General features: G+C 41.0%; 3 protein-coding genes across 5 annotated transcripts in view; 2 read left to right on the forward strand and 1 right to left on the reverse strand.

The window, feature by feature from the left end:
- The first annotated feature begins 610 nt into the window (after positions 1–610).
- Positions 611–3252, forward strand: LOC107219722 (skin secretory protein xP2). Its single transcript, XM_015658044.2, has 2 exons — positions 611–699; positions 1650–3252. The coding sequence occupies exons 1-2, from the start codon at positions 688–690 to the stop codon at positions 2832–2834; spliced, it is 1197 nt and encodes a 398-aa protein (XP_015513530.2). The 5' UTR covers positions 611–687; the 3' UTR covers positions 2835–3252.
- A 4853-nt stretch (positions 3253–8105) lies between these two features.
- The window catches only part of LOC107219720 (proteasome subunit alpha type-5), a 39800-nt gene continuing 28915 nt past the window's right edge, over positions 8106–18990 (reverse strand). Inside the window, exons 1-4 of one of the 2 annotated variants that reach the window (XM_015658042.2) lie at positions 10499–10643; positions 9365–9925; positions 8955–9101; positions 8106–8323 (exon numbers count right to left, since the gene is read on the reverse strand). In XM_015658042.2, the coding sequence (XP_015513528.2) occupies positions 8225–8323; positions 8955–9101; positions 9365–9925 (807 nt within the window). In that variant the 5' untranslated portion in view covers positions 10499–10643 and the 3' untranslated portion in view covers positions 8106–8224. Of the gene's footprint in view, positions 8324–8727; positions 9102–9364; positions 9926–10498; positions 10644–18990 lie in introns of those variants that run through there. The other variant, XM_046746768.1, reaches the window with a different exon arrangement.
- On the forward strand, positions 10839–16188 carry LOC107219721 (ataxin-10). Of its 2 annotated transcripts, XM_046746761.1 has the most exons (7): positions 10839–11113; positions 11249–11689; positions 11765–12264; positions 12347–12555; positions 13882–13945; positions 14045–14252; positions 15660–16188. In XM_046746761.1, the coding sequence occupies exons 1-6, from the start codon at positions 11010–11012 to the stop codon at positions 14233–14235; spliced, it is 1509 nt and encodes a 502-aa protein (XP_046602717.1). In that variant the 5' UTR covers positions 10839–11009; the 3' UTR covers positions 14236–14252; positions 15660–16188. The 2 variants fall into 2 exon arrangements, with proteins under 2 accessions (XP_046602717.1, XP_015513529.2); XM_015658043.2 differs by lacking the exon at positions 15660–16188 and having other exon boundaries at positions 14045–14562.

The following is an 18990-nucleotide window of genomic DNA, read 5'->3' on the forward strand; positions in this document are numbered from 1 at the left end:
TAATTAGGTAACGATTTCATAGGGAATAAAATCTCGGTATCGTAAATTACCCACGCACACGCGCGCGCACAGACTCGCATCTTTAACAAGCCGCGTACAGGCATCCGGTCGAATTTGACAAGTCCGACTTTCCTGTATACTGTTACTCAACACCTTTCGAACCGCGACGTAAAATCGGTGCAGCTAAATGAGGCCTAAGCGAAGGAATACACAATGTATAATTAAACGTCGGAATAAATCAAAATTTGAACAATGCGAAAAGATTGCAATAATACAAAGGTTACAAAGAATGACAAGAACGAAAGAATTATGAATACAGGGGATGACATAATAATTTCTACCGTACGAGTGTGTCGCGTTTGTGCGTTCAGCTATACACGTCGTTGATTTTTAACACGCGTTCAATGTATATGTATATATATATACCTACATACGCGTAAGTACACGGATGAGTTTTTGCAAGGTAAGTTAACGAAGAGTAATATAAATACGTTTTGTATATGGGTAGGTACAAACACATGAAAGGTAGCAGCGTTGCTGCCGCTGCTGTTGCTGCAGGGAAAGTGTGACTCCTTGTTCAAGCACCTATACGCTGCTCGGTTTTCAGGTATATAAACGGCGAGTTGGTAGCTGCTGTGGTTCAGTTTAGTGGTGAAGCACCACTCTGCAGCAGGCAAAACTTGCGAGATGAAAATCCAGGTGAGTTTTTTTTACCGATTTTGCGTATATAGATTATAGACGATAAGACTCAAGTGCAAGGGGGGGGGGGAAGAAAAAATACAAGGAACGACACTGATCGAAACACCCGGACTTTCACTCTCGCCTCCGTTTGCCGATTATAGTGAAAATTCATTCCACGATATCATCGATAGAGAATAATTATCCCCGTTCATTAATCAGTGTATACTTAGGCTCCGTAACGAATAAGATAATAAATCGTGAATTAAGACCAGTCGGATTCATTCGAATTAACGCGGTTAGAACCGTTAACAGATTTACTTACGTATTCATGTTTATTTTTTATTTATTTTTTTTCTGTTATTTTCATTTTCTAATCCGTCAAGTCGGATATAATTCTAGGTAAGCGCGTATATCGCAAAGGATTAAGAATATCTCCGTTAAACGTGACAAAGGATAAGACCAAGGTATTAGTCCACGTAAGTATACGTATACTTACGTATTATCGAGCCGAAAGGACGCCGCGATGATAAATGGCGAGCATAAATTAGACAAGAGGAAGAGATTCGGGTTACGATTTTCGGGTTCATTAAGATCGCTACAACCGGGGACAGCTTATCGCGGCAATTCTGTCAGCGTGGTCAGCGCGCGTGCCGGATCTTTTCTTTTTTATTCCTGGTGAATTTTTTCGCTGCCATAAAACAACGTGTGTTCTCTTTTTAACCGATTTTATTTTCACCTCCCCCTGATGCAAATCGAGCGTAATGATAAACCGACGAAAAAATGGCAAAAAGAAAAAAAAAAAAACAAGTTCAAACAAAAGTACGAAAACTCGAGATCGTAATTCAACTTTCCGAAAAATGTGAAATTTAACGGTCGTCGGTGAGGCGTGCGAGCAGGCAGGCGGGCAGACACCTGTTTAAATAACAGGTAACGTATTTTTTTTTCAATGCCCCTTCTCTCGTCCCCAGGTTTTAACGGCCCTGGTGGCGTTGGCCGCGTTGGCTCGGTGCTCTGATGAGTCAATTAAGGAAACATCGGAGGCTGAAAAAAGGTCCGTAAAGTCGGAAGAGAGCGCCGCGGAGGGTTCGGGGAGTGATAAAAAGACGGAGAAACGCGGTCTGCACGGTAGCTACGGAAGCTACGGAGGCGGCGGCTACGGCGACTTCGGGGGCGGTGGCGGCGGCGTTGGAGGTGGCGGTTACTTGCCGGGAGGGAACGGCTACGACCACCAGGAGCACGTCAAGACGATAACGGTGGTGAAGAAGGTACACGTGCCCTACGAGGTGGCGAAGCACGTGCCCTACACGGTGGAGAAGCACGTACCGTACGAGGTGAAGGTCGGAGTGCCGCAGCCCTACACCGTCGAGAAGCACGTACCGTACCCGGTGAAGGTGTTCGTCAAGGTGCCGGTTCACGTGCCGCAGCCCTACACGGTAGAGAAGAAGATCCCCTACGAGGTCAAGGTCCCCGTCGACAAACCCTACGAGGTCAAGGTCTACGTCCCGCAGCCCTACACCGTCGAGAAGCACGTCCCCGTGCCCGTTAAGGTCGGCGTTCCCCAGCCGTACACCGTTGAGAAGCGAGTTCCCTACCCGGTAAAGGTCAAGATCCCGGTACCGCAGCCCTATCCGGTCGAGAAGCCCGTGCCCTACGAAGTCAAGGTCCCGGTCGACAGGCCCTACCACGTCCACGTGCCCAAGCCCTACCCAGTGACGGTGGAGAAGCCCTATCCGGTCGCCGTCGACAAGCCCGTGCCCTACGAGGTTAAGGTCCCCGTCGACAGGCCCTACCACGTCCACGTACCCAAGCCCTATCCCGTCCACGTCAAGGTCCCAGTGCCTCAGCCCTACCACGTCACAAAGCACGTTCCGTACACCGTGGAGAAGCCCTATCCCGTGCACGTCAAGGTCCCCGTCGACAGGCCCTACGTCGTTGAGAAGGAGGTGCCCTATCCCGTCGAGAAGGAGGTCCCCGTGCCCGTCAAGGTCCCGGTTCACGTTCCCGTTCACGTGAAGCATCATCACGAGGAACACTCCCACGGTTCCCAAGGATTCGGGGGCGGCGATTACTCGGCCTCGTCTTACGGTGGCGGGCACGCCGACGGCGCCGAGGATTACGGCAGCTACGACAGCTCTTCGTACTCCCATCACTGATTCGCCAATTATCGAATAATGAGAAGATACTTCCGAGGCTACAACGTCGTGATTTGACTTGATCTTTATTTTTTCTCACTATTTTTCACACCGTCTTATACCATATATATATATATTTCCAATTTTTGCCGTATGATTCGATTCGTGTAACGTCTGTACTTTCGGTTATCTTGGCGATATGTGATTACATTTTTTTTTTTTTTACCATATTTTTTTTAAATTTTCCTCTCCCCGTGTACGTACGGCAGATTTCTCAGAGACATCGCGACGAACTGAAACTATCACGAGTACCTTATAGTATGTAATATACATTTTATGTATACATGATATTATATAGATAAGACGAGGATTACCTGCATGATATAAGAGAAATGCTTCTTGTGTATCAAAGATTTTAATAAATATATTTACAATATTATATTATTTATGGTTTATTACTTGTTACATCGAATCTCACGCGAGTTCGTTTCACACTCGATCTTTACATCAGCTTTATTCCCGACTTCTCTTCGGTATACGTTATACATCCCTACATGCTATAAATACAACTATATGTATACGTATACGTGAACCGGTTTCCGTTGCATATACAGGCTTCTGCTACGGCGTTTTAATACAGTTTTAATGAGGAAAATCCCTGGATGATTATTGGGCTAAAAAACCATAACAAATTCGATTTTAATTACGGTTCTGGAGGCGAGCTCAACGGCAGCGGCGGACCAGCGGGCTGCTTAAGTGGCAATAATTGATGCGCCAAAAATTCACCGTATACATAAAGTTAATTCAGTGTTTGATGCATGCTTCTTTGGGCTGCACTCGAGCAAAAAATAAACGCGCAGCGCCGCGGGTCTTCGGATTTTAGACCTTCGTTGGAAGTTCCAAGATGGGCGCAAATTTTTCACCGTGAACATTCCTGCGCATTACAATAGCGTCGTAATTAGAATCCTTGCGAAAATCGCGAAAAGAAAATTGGCACGACACGCGGTTGGATTGCGCAAACGTGGAGTTAATTAGCTTGCGTGAATTTCTAATTCCAATTTGGGCACGTTGATAATCTCGCAACGAACTCAAAGCCGGCGAGCTCGACCGATCTCTGAGATAGGGAAGGGGAAAACTATTTTCCTTTTTCGTTACAGATAACAATCTATTGCTTTTAACTGTTACGAAAGCAGCTGATGTCGTCGCACATTCGCACCTGTTTTATACCTGCAACGTATAACAATCGCGATTAAGAGGTGAAGAATTTTTCCTATAACCAATGCAAAACTGTTTCTTGAAAACTAATTGGAAAGCGCAGGAGATAATCGACGCTCTTCGTTATTCTTTATACCTTATTAGGAAAGAAGCGAAATTTAATTAGGTTCACGATAAGCTGTTGCTGCAGCAGCGGTATTATACACAAACAGCGTATCATAGACAAACCGGCCGCTTCCGAGGAGACAGTAGGAAAGTTCTACTTTCTCTGCAATTTCTAAGTAGATGCAATTGCCTTTCGTGCATCTGCTCCCAGCATCGGGTTCAAGAAAAAGCATGCATTCGTAACAACGCGTCTATTCGCGCAAACGTGAAACGCTGCAGGATGTTCATTGCGGATAACATCGGTCAATAAATCAAATCTTCAAATTTGTCTTTGTGCCCAAGTTGAAACTTTGTTGCTGTGATCAGGACGTACATATAATCATACTAAAAAACTGTACACTTTGAGTTGTTCAGTTATCTCTGCACTGGACTCAAAGATTGCAACAAAAAAAGTTTTTCGAAAACGATCACGGTTGTTTTTTTTTTTTTTATTCTTAAGGTGAAAGAAATCCGATCAAAATACGCATTTAGTATACAAATCTACGGAAGAAACAAGATCTCGACTGGTCCGATCTGAGATCAATGAAGCATTTCGACTCGTTATTTACACGGTAGATACTTGGGATTGATGATGTTCGTCACAGCGAGTTGGGCAGTCGTTGGCTCGCGCCTATTTTAACGCAATATCGACGCGGAAGGTGAATATGTATATATGGTAAATACGCGTGTACGTATGTATGTACATACATGTTATTACCTATGCTGTGTACAATGCTGGCGAGTTTCGTGAAAGTGAAAAGAAGACGCAGAAATCGGTCAGGCATAACGCATGCAGCGACACACTGTTGGCTCCGTGGTCCGGCAAATATACATAACGTATATATATATATACATATATATGGCAGATACTTGTACGGAGGAGGGTATAAGGTACTGGACACACGGGAACCTTCCCCTTTTACCGCATTCACGATACATTTCCGGTTTTCTATAACGATGCGTCACGATAATAACACCGGTACGTATCTACGTGTAGGTACGAAGTACTGTATCATCATTGCGCGCTCGCCGTTCCGTTTCTCGTCCTTTCCTTTTCATTTTATTACACCGCGAACGCGAGAACTGGTCTGCCGACGGTAAAAAACGCGCGTATCGGGTTCAGGTACGATTTTTTTCCTTTATTCCGGTTCATTATTCACTTTTTTTTGTCATCTCGCAGAGCCACGATGCCGATTGTCCAGAATGCTCAACTCTCGAAAACCAAGTTGATGCACCATTGACCCGGATTTTTGAAACGACGTTCCGAGAGAAACGATATTTGCATTGTTGGCAACCGAGTTTTTGACCACTCGAATGACAACTGTCGAGATTCTCGAAATTCTTTGCAAACATTCGCGGTACTTTCTCTATATTACGATCGTCCAAACCTTTACAAAATGGCGGCGAAGAGTACAATCAGCTGATCGATTTTACCAGATTATACGGAAATTCGAGATAAAGAAAACGTCGTTCAGTCTACCAGGTCATTATTTCGATAGATTGCAAGGCGATCTTGAATAAAATCAACGATACAAAGCCCCGTTCGGATTTCTCGAAGAAATTATCGAAGATGAATATCTCCCGTCACCAGATATCGTTTAAAAAAAGTCTATGTCTCGGCGATGCTCCTGAAAAGGTTAGAGCAAGGTGTCAGTACGATCTCGGTTTGTTCGAGTTCGTGGAAACGTCGAGGCTGTTACTTGCGGGAGGCAATTATCCGACGGGCAATGCCTCCGAATGGCAGGGCGTTTTGATGGTATAGGAGCGAGTGTTGGCGTCTGATAGGACGACTGGGTTCCCCGGGGAGTTCCGAGACTCAAACGGGACTAGGGACTACAGGGACTATCCCGTCTCCCATCACACTCGGTTAATTACGAACCGAGAGTCTCGAGCCATTCTCCCAGGCAGCACCCTCGCCCGTTATATGCCGCGGGGGTTTCACCCCGAGGAGGTGGAGTCTCCGCCATTTTCCAACACCCCCGCGTCACTCGGGTTCATCAGGGTCGCAGGTTCTTAGGCCCGTCGCCCGTGACGCGACGTCTTTTAAAAGAACACGAGGCGAGTCGCGAGATATATCGCCGAGCTTTGCCACTTTCGCAGATCGAGTTTTGCGATAATATACCCATACTCGCGGAATAATAATTCAATTCGTAGGAAAGAAAACAAATAAACTTTATTATTCCCCGAAGTAAGCGTATGTAGGTTTATTACGTTAGATAATTATCCACCCGTGGTACGTTTACTTGTCCACAAGTTCGTAATGTTATAATTAATCACGGTGTAATGATCGGGTAGTAGCCATGGGTACTTAAACGTTGCATAACCACGTGGTTACCGTTTAGTATATGGAACGGAATAGAACCGTTTCCGCTTTCGAAATACACAGGTGTAGATAGTGAAGTAACAGACGTCGTCGCTGCAGCTTGAATATGTACTCAAATTTCATGCTCACCTTATAAAGTTATGAGAATGTTATAAGTGATTCGTGTTACCGACAGCGGTAAAACTCGTCTATTGGGGCAACTATCGGCGAATAAACATCGCGCAATTCTCAACAAAACCACTCTAACTCATTTTGATTTTACGTAAAAATAAAGATATAACGTAAAGAATACGAAACCGTGATCGTGATTTCTTATTCTCTATATCATTACTTTATTTTTTCGTAAAAGCATACTGCATTCCTGGTTTTTTGTACAGAATTGCATATAGAATTCGGCCGCCTCTGATGATAGCGAAAATAGAATACATATAACGCAGTCGGTAAGGACAGACTATAGCATCCCCTTAAGTGTTGCGCAACTGTCGATTAACTCGTTGCAAGAAATGATTTATCGAGACGCGGACCTTCTCCTTTCGCTGAATTTCTTTTTTTTCTTCTCGCTCTAACGCGCGTTCACTTTTCGTTGAATTTAATGGAAGTTATGATGCGGGATGTGACGAGTGTCGCTTCGATCCCGGGTGAATACGCTTTAAACGCCTTCCACAATCAGCGAGTGCCAGCGAGAGCCGAGTGAGCGAAACGCGAAGGCTTTAAGCCGGCGAATCGAGCCAGGTTTGAACGGTTGAAACGTAATAATATCCAATAATCTCGCGGGTCAGGGAGCCGGGGCAGGAGGGATAAAAAGGGACGTTTTATCGCGATTTCCCAGTCACCGTCAGCCAACCAGGACCGTTCTCATCGCCAATCCCCAACGACCAACGGACGGAAGCATCGCGGCTCGGTTTTACAGAATCCCGGGCGAAATTAATTATTGATTTCGGATACTAGCATTCAGAACGTTTTAATTGAAATTAAACCGTGGCTATAACGTATATACACATAGACGCGGAACTTCCCACTATACATTTTGTTCCGAGTCTATGTACCGCGTGACTCTCGAAGGCTTTCAAACTTTTCACCTCTATTGATCCGGTCCGTATTGATTTCTGAAACAGGTTTTTTTAATCAAACTCGAAATTCAACTATACGAGGATACGGCTTATTAACAAGAATACGATCAAATCAGTCCACATATTTCCGTCGATACGATGTACTTTTTATTTTTTTCTTGCGGTACTGAAAACACCGCTAATTTTTCACGAAATTGCAACACCGATTGCAAATATCCGCCATATGTCTCAACGCTTGGCCCACCTCGCAACTTCGACATAAGCGGTTGACTAAGTAGTCCACAATTTTACGGTCATATAAATTTTCGTCACATTTTCGGCTTCGATAGAGTAAAGAGCCGTCTCGATCGTTTATATCTAATTGACCATAGACGACAGCGAGTCGCGATAAGATTTTCATCGAGTTTGACGCCATTATGTATTAGAAAATTCCCTGAAACACATATTACATTAAAAACGTTAAAGAGATAAACGTGCTTAGTTCAAAAAGTAAGCAACGGCACGAATCATGTACAGCGGACAATAAAATTAGGAGAGATATTTTCATTTGAGAAATTTTTATTCTATAAAAGGTTAATAAGTGCGATACGGAATGAAGTTAGCATAATAGAATAGGGAAAGTTCGATTTAGGGAATACGTATGAATTTGATAGATCTCTTCAGGCGCTAGAGGTAGATGCGGCTCCTGGCAGTACTGCGCGATTATCTGACTTTGGTTTTGACTGTTCTTCCTTCAACGACGGCTGGTTTTTTATGATCTATGCAAAAGCATTCCAGAAAAAGGGGTTAAAGAAATAAAAGGCTAAGATTATTTTTCTGTTGCGACTGGTCAATACGTTGATATAATATGGAGATCAGTAGCAGTGAATGTACGAAAACAGTAAATAACTACACAACTTCGCATTCACTGCTGTGTCACTGTGGACAAATATTACCTAATGTCGAGCCCACGAGGGCATGTTTCTGAAATTGAAGAATGATCGAAGATGGACGTTCGTTTTGAAAAGATGTAAGAAATCTATAATAACACACCCATCATTTCTGATGTTTATGGTAGCAGGAATTTGACACAAAGATTCAAAAAATCGGGAAGTATCGAATACTTGATTGGGATGTTTCGGATCACAGGTGTTTCTCTCAGCTAGGAGAGTCAACGTAAGTATTAATTGTAGAATTTTTATATTTTCCTACCGATTTTGTAAACCGTTAGATTAAAAAAGACGATAAAGTTATAACATGATTTCTCAGCTTCCGAAATTAAGTATAGGTAATTCACAGTAATTTCATTCACGTATGTTACTTTGACCCACGATTTTACCTATAATGTTCAATTTCATACTTTCAACCAAAATCGTGTGAAAATTTGATTTAAGCAATGTCTTTGATCACCTCCTGTAGCTCCTCCTTTGTAAACATATAGAACATTTTCCCGGGCGTCATTGTCATGACCTCGATGTTAGTGTCGCTTAACTTTTCCTCCATTACTTGCTTCAAAATCGTCAGGACAGACGTTATGGCCTCCTTCAGAGTCATAGACTGCACAAACAAATGAAAACCACCATCGTCGACATATTGTAAAATCGAAATGAACACAAATATCCACGCTGCATTGTCTTTGAAGCTTCTAAAGCCATCTTCAGAGAATTAGGCTTCACTTGAAAATTGCACCATTCCCTGCGAGTATTACCAGGGATCTGTTACACTCCCGGATCAGCGGTCATTGGCATATTTACATTTTCTGTCTCCTCTTCAATGCAAAACTACAATGCAATTGTGAAATATAACTAATTTATACAAACCTTATGGTAAACTTCTTGAAGCGATTGTTGAGCCCCTTCGCTCCCCGAGCCAATAGCCATGGCGTCGAATTGAACGAAAGTACCAGATGGATCCATGTGAAATAGTTGTGGTCCATGTTCGTCAATTCCAGCAAACAAAATTGCGACACCAAAGGGTCTTGACATCGCGCTACCATCGTCGTCGCTATCCCCGAATTGGATGGCTAAATTAGATACGGCTTGGGCAGCGGATTCTACGGTCATTTTTTCATTATAAATGAACCAGTGGTTCTGGCATTCGACTCTAGCTCTGTCAATTAGAGTCCTTGAGTCCGCCATGAAACCAGAAGACGCACAGCCAATGTGCTTGTCGATTTCAACTATCTTTTCTATTGTCGTCGGCTCCATCAATGGCGACGTCACACGCTTCTCTACCGCCAGGACAACACCTTCTGATGTCGATATACCAATTGCTGTACATCCCAGCTTGATCGCTTGGTTGGCATATTCCAATTGCAGCAAACGACCTTCCGGTGAAAAGGTATTCACACCGCGATCGTATTCGGAACGTGTGAGAAACATCTGAAACGAAAACAAAAATGGGTCAGGTGATATGCTTCTTTCATCACTTTCTCCAATTTCCTTACGTGCAATCACAGAATTGTTTCTTTATATTACAGTCGACTTCAGAATCAATATCGAGCCATCGCAAATTACACAACTGAAAATTAAATCCGAATTACTGGTGTATCTATTGAAGTGTATACAACCACTGATCTAGCTTGCAATTTCGATTTTATCTCAATGCAAAGCGTCTAACTGCAAATCAAGCGGATAAGCAGCAGCCGTCAATAAAATATTAGTACATTGAAATTGAGGTTATGTTATCACCGCTGCTGACAAGTTTCATAATTCATACATGAAATTGCATCGAATATTGTAAACCGTATTGTTTATCGGACTTCAATATATTATTTTTGGAGAAATATACGAACTTATTAACAGACAAAACGTTCATCGCATTGTTCGTGCAGGTTATGCATGATGACATTGCAAAACATTACGGCGTTACACCGGTCACTATTACGCCAGGATTGAAACGGCATTCGAATTTATTTGATCTCTGAATTATAATATGTAAAATTCACGTCTTACCGTCTTATTCCGGGTAGTGTAGGGTCAAAGTAATTCTGAATATACGACAACGTTACGGACCGACTGCACTAGCTCGTTACAAACGCGCCAGTCACGACAGCAGATTGGCGTGTAGTTACTACAGAGTCAAACGACGCTTTGATTTCGCTCACAATTTTAGCCATTATTCAACGGTGTCGCAAAAGTACGGCAAAAAAAACGCAAATCAGTTATTAAAAGTATTTATGGTGAATATAAGGATAAATTAATCTATTTTAATATGGAATTCAATGACTTATACCAAGAAAAATTCGTAATTATTTTGACTTGTGTTGTTGAATCATCTCAACGGAGTTTGACGCAAGGTTTGACGCACGTGCCCGGCGCTGGAATCTGTCAAAGTGCTGAGTGATGAGAAATCTCAGAGTAAAATCTTTGGTGGAAGAGTTATGAGTTTGTATCTATAATTTGTTCGAAAAACAAATCGCTGCAGATTCAATCTTCGATGCTGTTCTCGGTTTGAAGTGTAATAATGGATACGAATGAAGCGAGGTTAGAATCGTGTATCCAAACAGAGGATTGGGAAACGTTATTGAGCATTCTGAAGCCCAAGTTTTTTCCGAGGGCTGAAAATGGGTATGTTAATAAGTCGTGCGTAACGAATCGCGAAATTTCAGATCCTGACAACGGTATATTTACAAAAGATGGCATCATAACCTCAAACTTAGATTATGTTCTACCTCTTAATTTCAACCTTCGTTTATTTTCCAGAAAATTGGTGAATCCACTCATTGTCGCCAGGATATCTGACGCCCTGACAAACTCTCCCAGGAATGTGCCTATGAGGGTAAAGATAATGCTGATAAAATGCTTGATGAATTCATGTGTGAACGGCTATACTCCCAAAGAATATGATGCGCACACATTAACACCTATGGAAAGTGAGGATTTTTATGCAGCTCTTGGGAGAAATTACGCTAAGGTTTCCATTGGCGACTCAACAGACGAACATGGTTATCCTTTGCTTACTCATTTTCCTTACAACGGTGTGGCCAAGTGGGCTGCCGACTACGTTGTGCAACATTTATTAGATGTGAGAAAATTATCTGATGACGAACTCGAACTTCTCAGACTATGTGTACAGTTTCTATGTAATCTTTGTAAATATTCACCACCTGCCATTCACGACGAACGCTTTAAGGAAGCAACGATGTAAGACGTTAGATTATTTAGATGAGAGTCTGACTAAATTTTTTCCTACATATTGATGTATGTATTTTTACACAGGATGCTCATTCGGCACGATCATTTTCCAGTCTTGAGGGCAGCCTGCGCTTTCATTCATAACGTTCTCACTGTTTGTGAGGAAAACTATTACTCTGAAACAGTAAAGAACGAGTTGACGATATTGTTAATCAAGCCAGTCAAATTGGGAATTCCATCAGCAACCGATGCTCTGAAGTACTTATTGGAAAATCCTGGGAGGCTTCAAAACATTTACGACAAAATATTGATCGAGGACAGGCTTTATTTGCTGGAATTTCTCCTGCAGGAGTTGCGTAACTCTGAGCTTAATCTTTCCCGAGAGGTTATATCTTTTTTATCAGAACGCTTCAAGAAAAAGAGTGATTTGGTACTGAAAACGGTAAACTCGTATTTGGACGGCACTGAGCCGATGGAGATCACAATACTTTTGGATATACTTGGAGTTGTTACGTCGAGAACATCGTCCAGTAACTATTCTAATAATCTTCAAGAAGACAAAAGCCTGCTAATCAACTGTATATGTGAGTATGCCTGATCACTGTCTATTATCGGAAAAAGAAGTGTGATCTCATTAGAATTAAAAAAGATTTCCAATATTTTCAGTCTTATTGAAGTCGTTGCACATGGTTGGCAGGGAATCTGACAATTTCTTCACACCTGTGCAAAAACTCAGCGAGCTCGCACCGAGTGGAGAAAATTCTTCCGGCCACAAAACCAACGATATCCAGTCTCATCCCGCTTTCGGATTTAAAGCTGGACTGATTCGAGTTATTGGAAACATGGTACACAAACATAAGGCTAATCAGGAGTTGGTGAGTGAAAGGAACTTGATTACCGAATCATCGTTTGTCGATTTCGGTATCATAGAGTCAAATAATTTATCTTGTCACGGAATCATGAGTCTGAAGCAATTTTAAAAATAAGCCTTGCCTCAATCAATGCAAATTTTGTTTTTACCAACGTTCGCTATACGAGCTCATCAGTAGTCAGCTCTGTCTGCTTTATCGTCTGCTTATTCGTATTGGCAGTGAAGGCATCCCCGGGTTATCGATATTCTTGTTCCTGACTTGAATCGGAGATTCTCTATCTAACCGACAGTCGACTAGGCTCGTTATTATTGTCGATACAGAGACGACATATTTCTATTCTATCAGCGATCTATAGTATCGAGACATGTTAAAAGTACAAATTAGAACATAACGTAACGAGAACCGTAACTTTAAAATGCCGCTAAATTTTGTCACCGCTGTAACGCAGATCAACAATAAACAGGGTATGGAAATCGATGGTGTTCGCGATGAAAAATCGATTCGTTTATCGTTTTATTACGCTTGGTAACGAACAAAGAGAGAATTAACTGCTTTAGCCCAGCTATTCGACACGGTCATTAGTTACAATCCGATACTTCATTAGGAATTTACAGTACACCGTAGCACGATCGCAATGACTGCGGTAATTCATTGGTATATACGCCGTACAACGCGACTGCAACCTGGCTGTGTAAATGCTCACGATGTTCTGTCATGTACGAATGTGATCGTACACGTTACGTACCGATCAATCGTTCTCAAGTTTCGGAGAACCGGTCAAGATTACTGCTAACCCGTTCCCTCTCACATACCCACATAGCTACCCCTTAACAGCGAGCGACAGGCAATACGTGTACACAGTTTTATGCGAGTGAATTCGGCAAGGTGATTTCTCGAGTTTTTAGCATTGATCGAATTCGAAGTCATAGCTCAGCTATTCTTGCCATCGTTTCGGGTCCCGCGTAATGTCGCTCGATTACTGAGGAGTGCCGGAATTTATTGTACAGTCGAAATTAAATCGCAAGCCTGCCAATGGCGGCCATTTTAATTTTATATGATTTATGAAAAGTGTTCGAATTTAGAACAGTATTTTTTTCCGACACAGGACGTGGACTTAAATTTATATTTCAGTGTTTATTCGAAAAGAAATTTAGGAAAACATGGTGGCAGTGTGTTGAAAATTGTTTTAAACATTCCGTGGAGATGTGGAAACATCGCAAAAATGGTTTCATAATTTTGTAACAGCTATTCTTGAACTCCTAACGCTGATTTGTCCCTGCAGGAAAATGGCAAGCTTGAGCGCCCAGTGTCATTATAAATTTGTTGCAGCTTCGAGAAACTGACGGAATTCCGTTGCTCTTAGATTGTTGTAACATGGACGCAAGAAATCCACGTATCCTTGACAAATAATCGGATTGGCGCATGATTTAAGATTCTTTTCTTTCTATCCTTCAATTAAATGCCAAATTTTTCTTAACGCTTGAAAATTCAGTAATCATGCAGTGGACGATTCTTGCCATGAGAAATGTCTGCGAGAATAATCAATCTAATCAAGACGTCGTTCGAGGTTTGAACAAAATCGGTGTGGCTGACAGCGCTGTACTTCATGAAATGGGATTAATTTTACACGACGAAGGAAAACCTGGCAAAGCTGTTGGAATTGTTCCTTTAAAACGAAATTAACTTGTTGAAGTTTTGAGGTAAATTGAACAACTGCGTTGTATAAGTATAAGTGAATAACTACATTCATCCGTATGAAAAAAAATGCACAGGTCCTATTGCATAACGATTTGGTAATCCGCCCAATTCTAACACATTATCGAATTATGAATTTCCATTTTGTGATGATTTAATCACCGGTTCTGATTCTTTTGAGCTGTCGATATATATGATGACTGATACAGGAAATCGACGATCGCGAAAAAGTGTATAGGTACATATAATGTATTAGGCTTGTAATATATCGCTTAAATATATTTAGCGTATGAATAAATCGATCATAAACATGTCGCTGGAGTATAATTCTTGATTGTAAAATCCTATTACACCTATAATTCGGCAATTACATCACACATTTGCCCAGCGATGTATATAATCGTGCGAAATGCGTTGTTTATACCATACGGGTCTACAATATACATATAAAAAGGTGTATAATGACAGTTACGTAAGATTTTTATGTGTAGTATAGGTATTTTTTAACGGTACAAGTTTCTTTCGACTGATTTATGAATAGAAATAATTTCTACAAGCTTGTGCGTTTACAAGGAGGTAGAAAATCACTCGGAACTATCGTGCTACAAATCTTTGTCATTTCTGTTAGCCTCTCGTTTTATTTTCCCCCCGTCATTTTCTAACGTCGTATGCATAACTCCGAAGTTGAGGTATAACTCCAGGAGATAGGAATATCCAAAGTGAGATGGGAACCGCGAAGAAAAAGAAACACGAGAAGAGGAAGCGAGCGACAGGTAGAATAATAATTTTCAATCGGTGAAACATCGGAAGCTATATTGAGGAAATAAATAAAGAAATTAAAATGATAAAGAAATAGGGAAAAATTGAGTAAATATAAAAGAGGGGAAAAATGTTACTTTTTCATTCGCCGTTTATCGCCTCATAAATATCTCGGACTTGAAATATTAGAAGTGGAAATTATACGGTATATTTCGTTTACTGCAGCGGGAAAGAGTTATTCCTCGTATAATAAATTCAATTCCCAACTATGTAGCTGTAGCAACGTGTGGCTAAAGCAGCAGCGACTCGGCTCTTCGGTTACGACGAAATCAGATATACTTAATACACCGAAGCGATGTGAATTCACGAGCTCAAGTTGCCTGACTAGACGTACAATCGAATCACATCTAGACGTGTACAAGTTTCGCCAACTTCCAGCTCATCTCATATCGCGTATTACGTTCACAACACACCCTCGGCAGAATTTTATTTTTCTCCAAGAAAGGTACCTAAGTACATAAAGATATATAACAAGAAGTATGTACTTACACAAGAAGCGGTTCTAATGCAACGTGTAACGCGGTTTATATGCCTACCGTTCCCTCTAATCGGCATCGCAAATCGGCTTAAACTGACGGTGCTTTATGTTCTAGGTTCTAGTCCAGTAGACCAAAGCCTCGTGCCATGCGCTCGGATAAACGCTCCTCGCCGATTCGCCAAGAAGGAAGGAACGTGTTTTATGCCTTCTTCTCTCACAATGCCGCATTCGTTATATGTAACAGGGTTTCCATATTTGGCACGATGCCGTGAGAAAGTTGCAAATATTATATATATAGGCGACCGAAGTTATTTTTTTATTTCCAACTTTCTCACACGCCTTCAATGAACACGCGCTTCAAGTAATCTTATCGTGTCAAGTTGTACATTCAATTTGAATATTAATGCGTTGCATTACATTTTACGCCATCAATCTTGTACTCGAGGCATTATTACAAGCGATTAACGTTAAATTTCACCGTCTGATTTGATAGCCGCGTCGATAATTACTCGTTTTAATTATAACACCTGCGAATTAATCCCCGAGTTTCAAATTTGCAACAATTTAATTTCCGTTTGGCGCTTTGAAAATTGTCGATATATTCTGTATCGCAAAGTTGTTTCAAATTTCAAAACATCAATAAACACGTCACAAATTTTGGTAACATTTGTGTACAAAAAATTTTTACCACCTGCATTTTTCTATCCCATTTTTTTATGTAATCAGCTTGTACGAGTCGACTTGGATTTTTACCCGATGCAAAATACCGGACAGTAAGAAGCGCCGTTTGTACGCGATGTGTGAGAGAGAGAGAGAGGGAGGGAGAGAGAATGAGTCAAAGTGTTACCGAAAAATATCGATAAATTAGTTGCGTAAGTGCTTTTACGAGATTTAAGAGTTTAATTACTCGCGTTTTAACTTCATCAATATTCATGCAACGCGTGTTACCAAGATAACTCTGGCATCGGATCGCAAGTTACTTTAGCACCCATATAATATAAATGCATACGTTGGTACATACATGATATTTTACGCATGTGTATCGATTATATAGCATACTCGTCGAAGATCAGCGACCATTATACCGCCTGCATAAACGGCACGTCGTCTGTAACAAGTATCACTTCTAATTTCGAAAATTCCGAAGCTCATATTACGCACAGATGCAGCCAAGACGTGATTATTGTCTGTGAAAAATTCGATTTTTTTTTTTGTTTTTCACAGAACACAAAAAAAGCACGTCGGGAAGACAGTTTTTTCGCGATACTTGTGAAAAATCTGAAACCAACAGGACTTGGCAACCAAGGATAAGAGTTTGTAAAGAAAATTAGCAATTTTTTTTTTTTGAAAAATCAAAGAAATTATATACAAACTGCGAAAAACATAATCCTTTAAAGAAATCCAGAAAAAGTAACAAAGAGGAAAAGGTATATGTTTGTCGGTAAGGCATTTAATAGCAATTTATTTCCAGTATCATTTCGTTGTAAAATTCTGTAAGTTTAAAATTTTTCATCAAACAGTTTCCGAGACCATCGCGAGAGTTTCGTCAGACAGTCCGACAGATCGGCATTTTTGTAAAAACTTGTTGTTCGGATTCCAAATGTGTGAAAACGTGAAGATTCGTTGAAATTAAAAAAAGTGATCTTCGACCGAAACTAATACTTTTCTTTCATCGCCAAAGGCAATGAAGATTAAAAAAAAGAGATATGGAATGAAGGGATACTGAGGTGTTTAGAAATTTTCTTTGGTACGATGTATCACTCGAAAATGACAAGACATATTCAAACAGCCAAACCAGCATATTTTTAAAAAAATGTTCAACTTCTCGCTAAAGTTTCTGCGAGCTTATAAGTTGCGCTGGCTTTGATTTGGTGCTATTCACAATTTTCCGCAGGGAGAAAAGCCAAGACAAAGGCAAATCGTGGTTATTAAACGACTCGAAATATTCGAATCGGGCGAACGATCCGACAAAAAAACTGAAACAAGCTCGTCGGATGTCTGAGTAAAATTGATTGTCGTTCTCTATGATTGAGACAGCTGCTGAGAGCGTTTGAACAATCATTTAAATGGATCATCAAGCGGGGAAAAAGAAAAGTACCGTACAGGCAAACTAGACCGCTTCTTCGATTCGGTTAATTAATAACATCTGACGTTGGACCGGATAGAATTAACGAGATCTTGTATTAACAGAGGCTGGGAGGAAACGAGCCAAAGTCGGTACCTAATAAGTCTTGCTTCTTGCGACTTGCGTCTTGCGGGACAGTAACGCGTGATTTCAATGCTGAACGCCTACGTTTTGCTCGCGTGTTGCTCTCTCAAAGTGCCGCCGTACCGGTAATATATTTCCTATTTACTCTCGGATTATTTCCTAACTTGTACCGCAACTCTGCCTTTGGTTAAAAAAACAAAAATATATACAATACATATTATATACATACCTATATATATAATTATTGCCGACCGAAAATTATTGACAAAAGAATAAGAAATAAATGTACAAGTTTTCGCAAATTTCACACTTTCACCCACGCGTGGCAGAATTTTTTTTTTTTCTCTTTTTTACCTCAAAAACCAATAGAAGAAATAAAGAGGGAAAACCATCGACGGTTCGAGTTTGCTGATTTTATTTTTACCTATTATCGTTTGTTGATAGAGGTAATTTTACCGCGGATTGCGCGTGAAATTATGGTACGTGAGGTATAACAGTACGTTGTACAATCGTAGAGGAGAAAAGTAAGCTATAGGTGTTGGTGTGACGCTAATTGACGGTCGCTAGGTAATTACTAATCAGTAAACAATCTTCCTTTTGAGAATAATATTCTCGTCTTATTCTCATTTTTATTTCTTGTTCGTTTTTACGCGTTCCATGTTCGTGTTTATGCAGCATGTCTGCCTCAACACACGCGATCATTCAAAGATTACACGTATGATGAAAATTGTTTGGCCTGGCCCGCAGCTCAATTATTTAGTCTCATTAGGGAACCGATGATAATTAATCGTTGAAAGTCCCGTGACTCCTCCTCGATGCGTGGGCGGTCAAAGCTGATCGTTTCCGTCCGGTTAAAAACAAACCCACTGCAGGGTATCCGAACGAAACTTCCGCTGCATGGGATGAATTTTTGTTACTTCTTTTTTTTTCAAACATATAACCTGCTCTACGTTTACAAACATTGAAACTGGGCTCATTCATCGTCCGCGTACGCCGACGGTTGTATACAATAATCATAAATAATTAACGCTTGGATCGGTGTATTTATAGAGAAGCGGAAACATCGCGTTGGAAGAAATTTTTTCCTATCGATAGAATTTGCAATATCCGGTTATACCTTTTTTTTCGATGCACCAAAATCGTGAGGCGTCAATTACGTTTTGATAATTAATATTTTCCGATTACCGCGAGAATCACGTCGATTATTTTATAATCTGACGCTGGTCAGACCAGTCAA

Source organism: Neodiprion lecontei, chromosome 1 (genome assembly GCF_021901455.1).
Source record: "Neodiprion lecontei isolate iyNeoLeco1 chromosome 1, iyNeoLeco1.1, whole genome shotgun sequence".
In the NCBI taxonomy this organism is placed as follows: domain Eukaryota; kingdom Metazoa; phylum Arthropoda; class Insecta; order Hymenoptera; family Diprionidae; genus Neodiprion; species Neodiprion lecontei.

Bases quoted from the DNA above. Each gene is read 5' to 3' on its own strand.
- LOC107219721 (XM_046746761.1), top strand. From the start codon at position 11,010: ATGGATACGAATGAAGCGAGGTTAGAATCGTGTATCCAAACAGAGGAT. The intron at 11,690-11,764 runs GTAAGACGTTAG...ATTTTTACACAG, and splicing joins CGCTTTAAGGAAGCAACGAT to GATGCTCATTCGGCACGATC. The intron at 12,265-12,346 runs GTGAGTATGCCT...CAATATTTTCAG, and splicing joins CCTGCTAATCAACTGTATAT to TCTTATTGAAGTCGTTGCAC.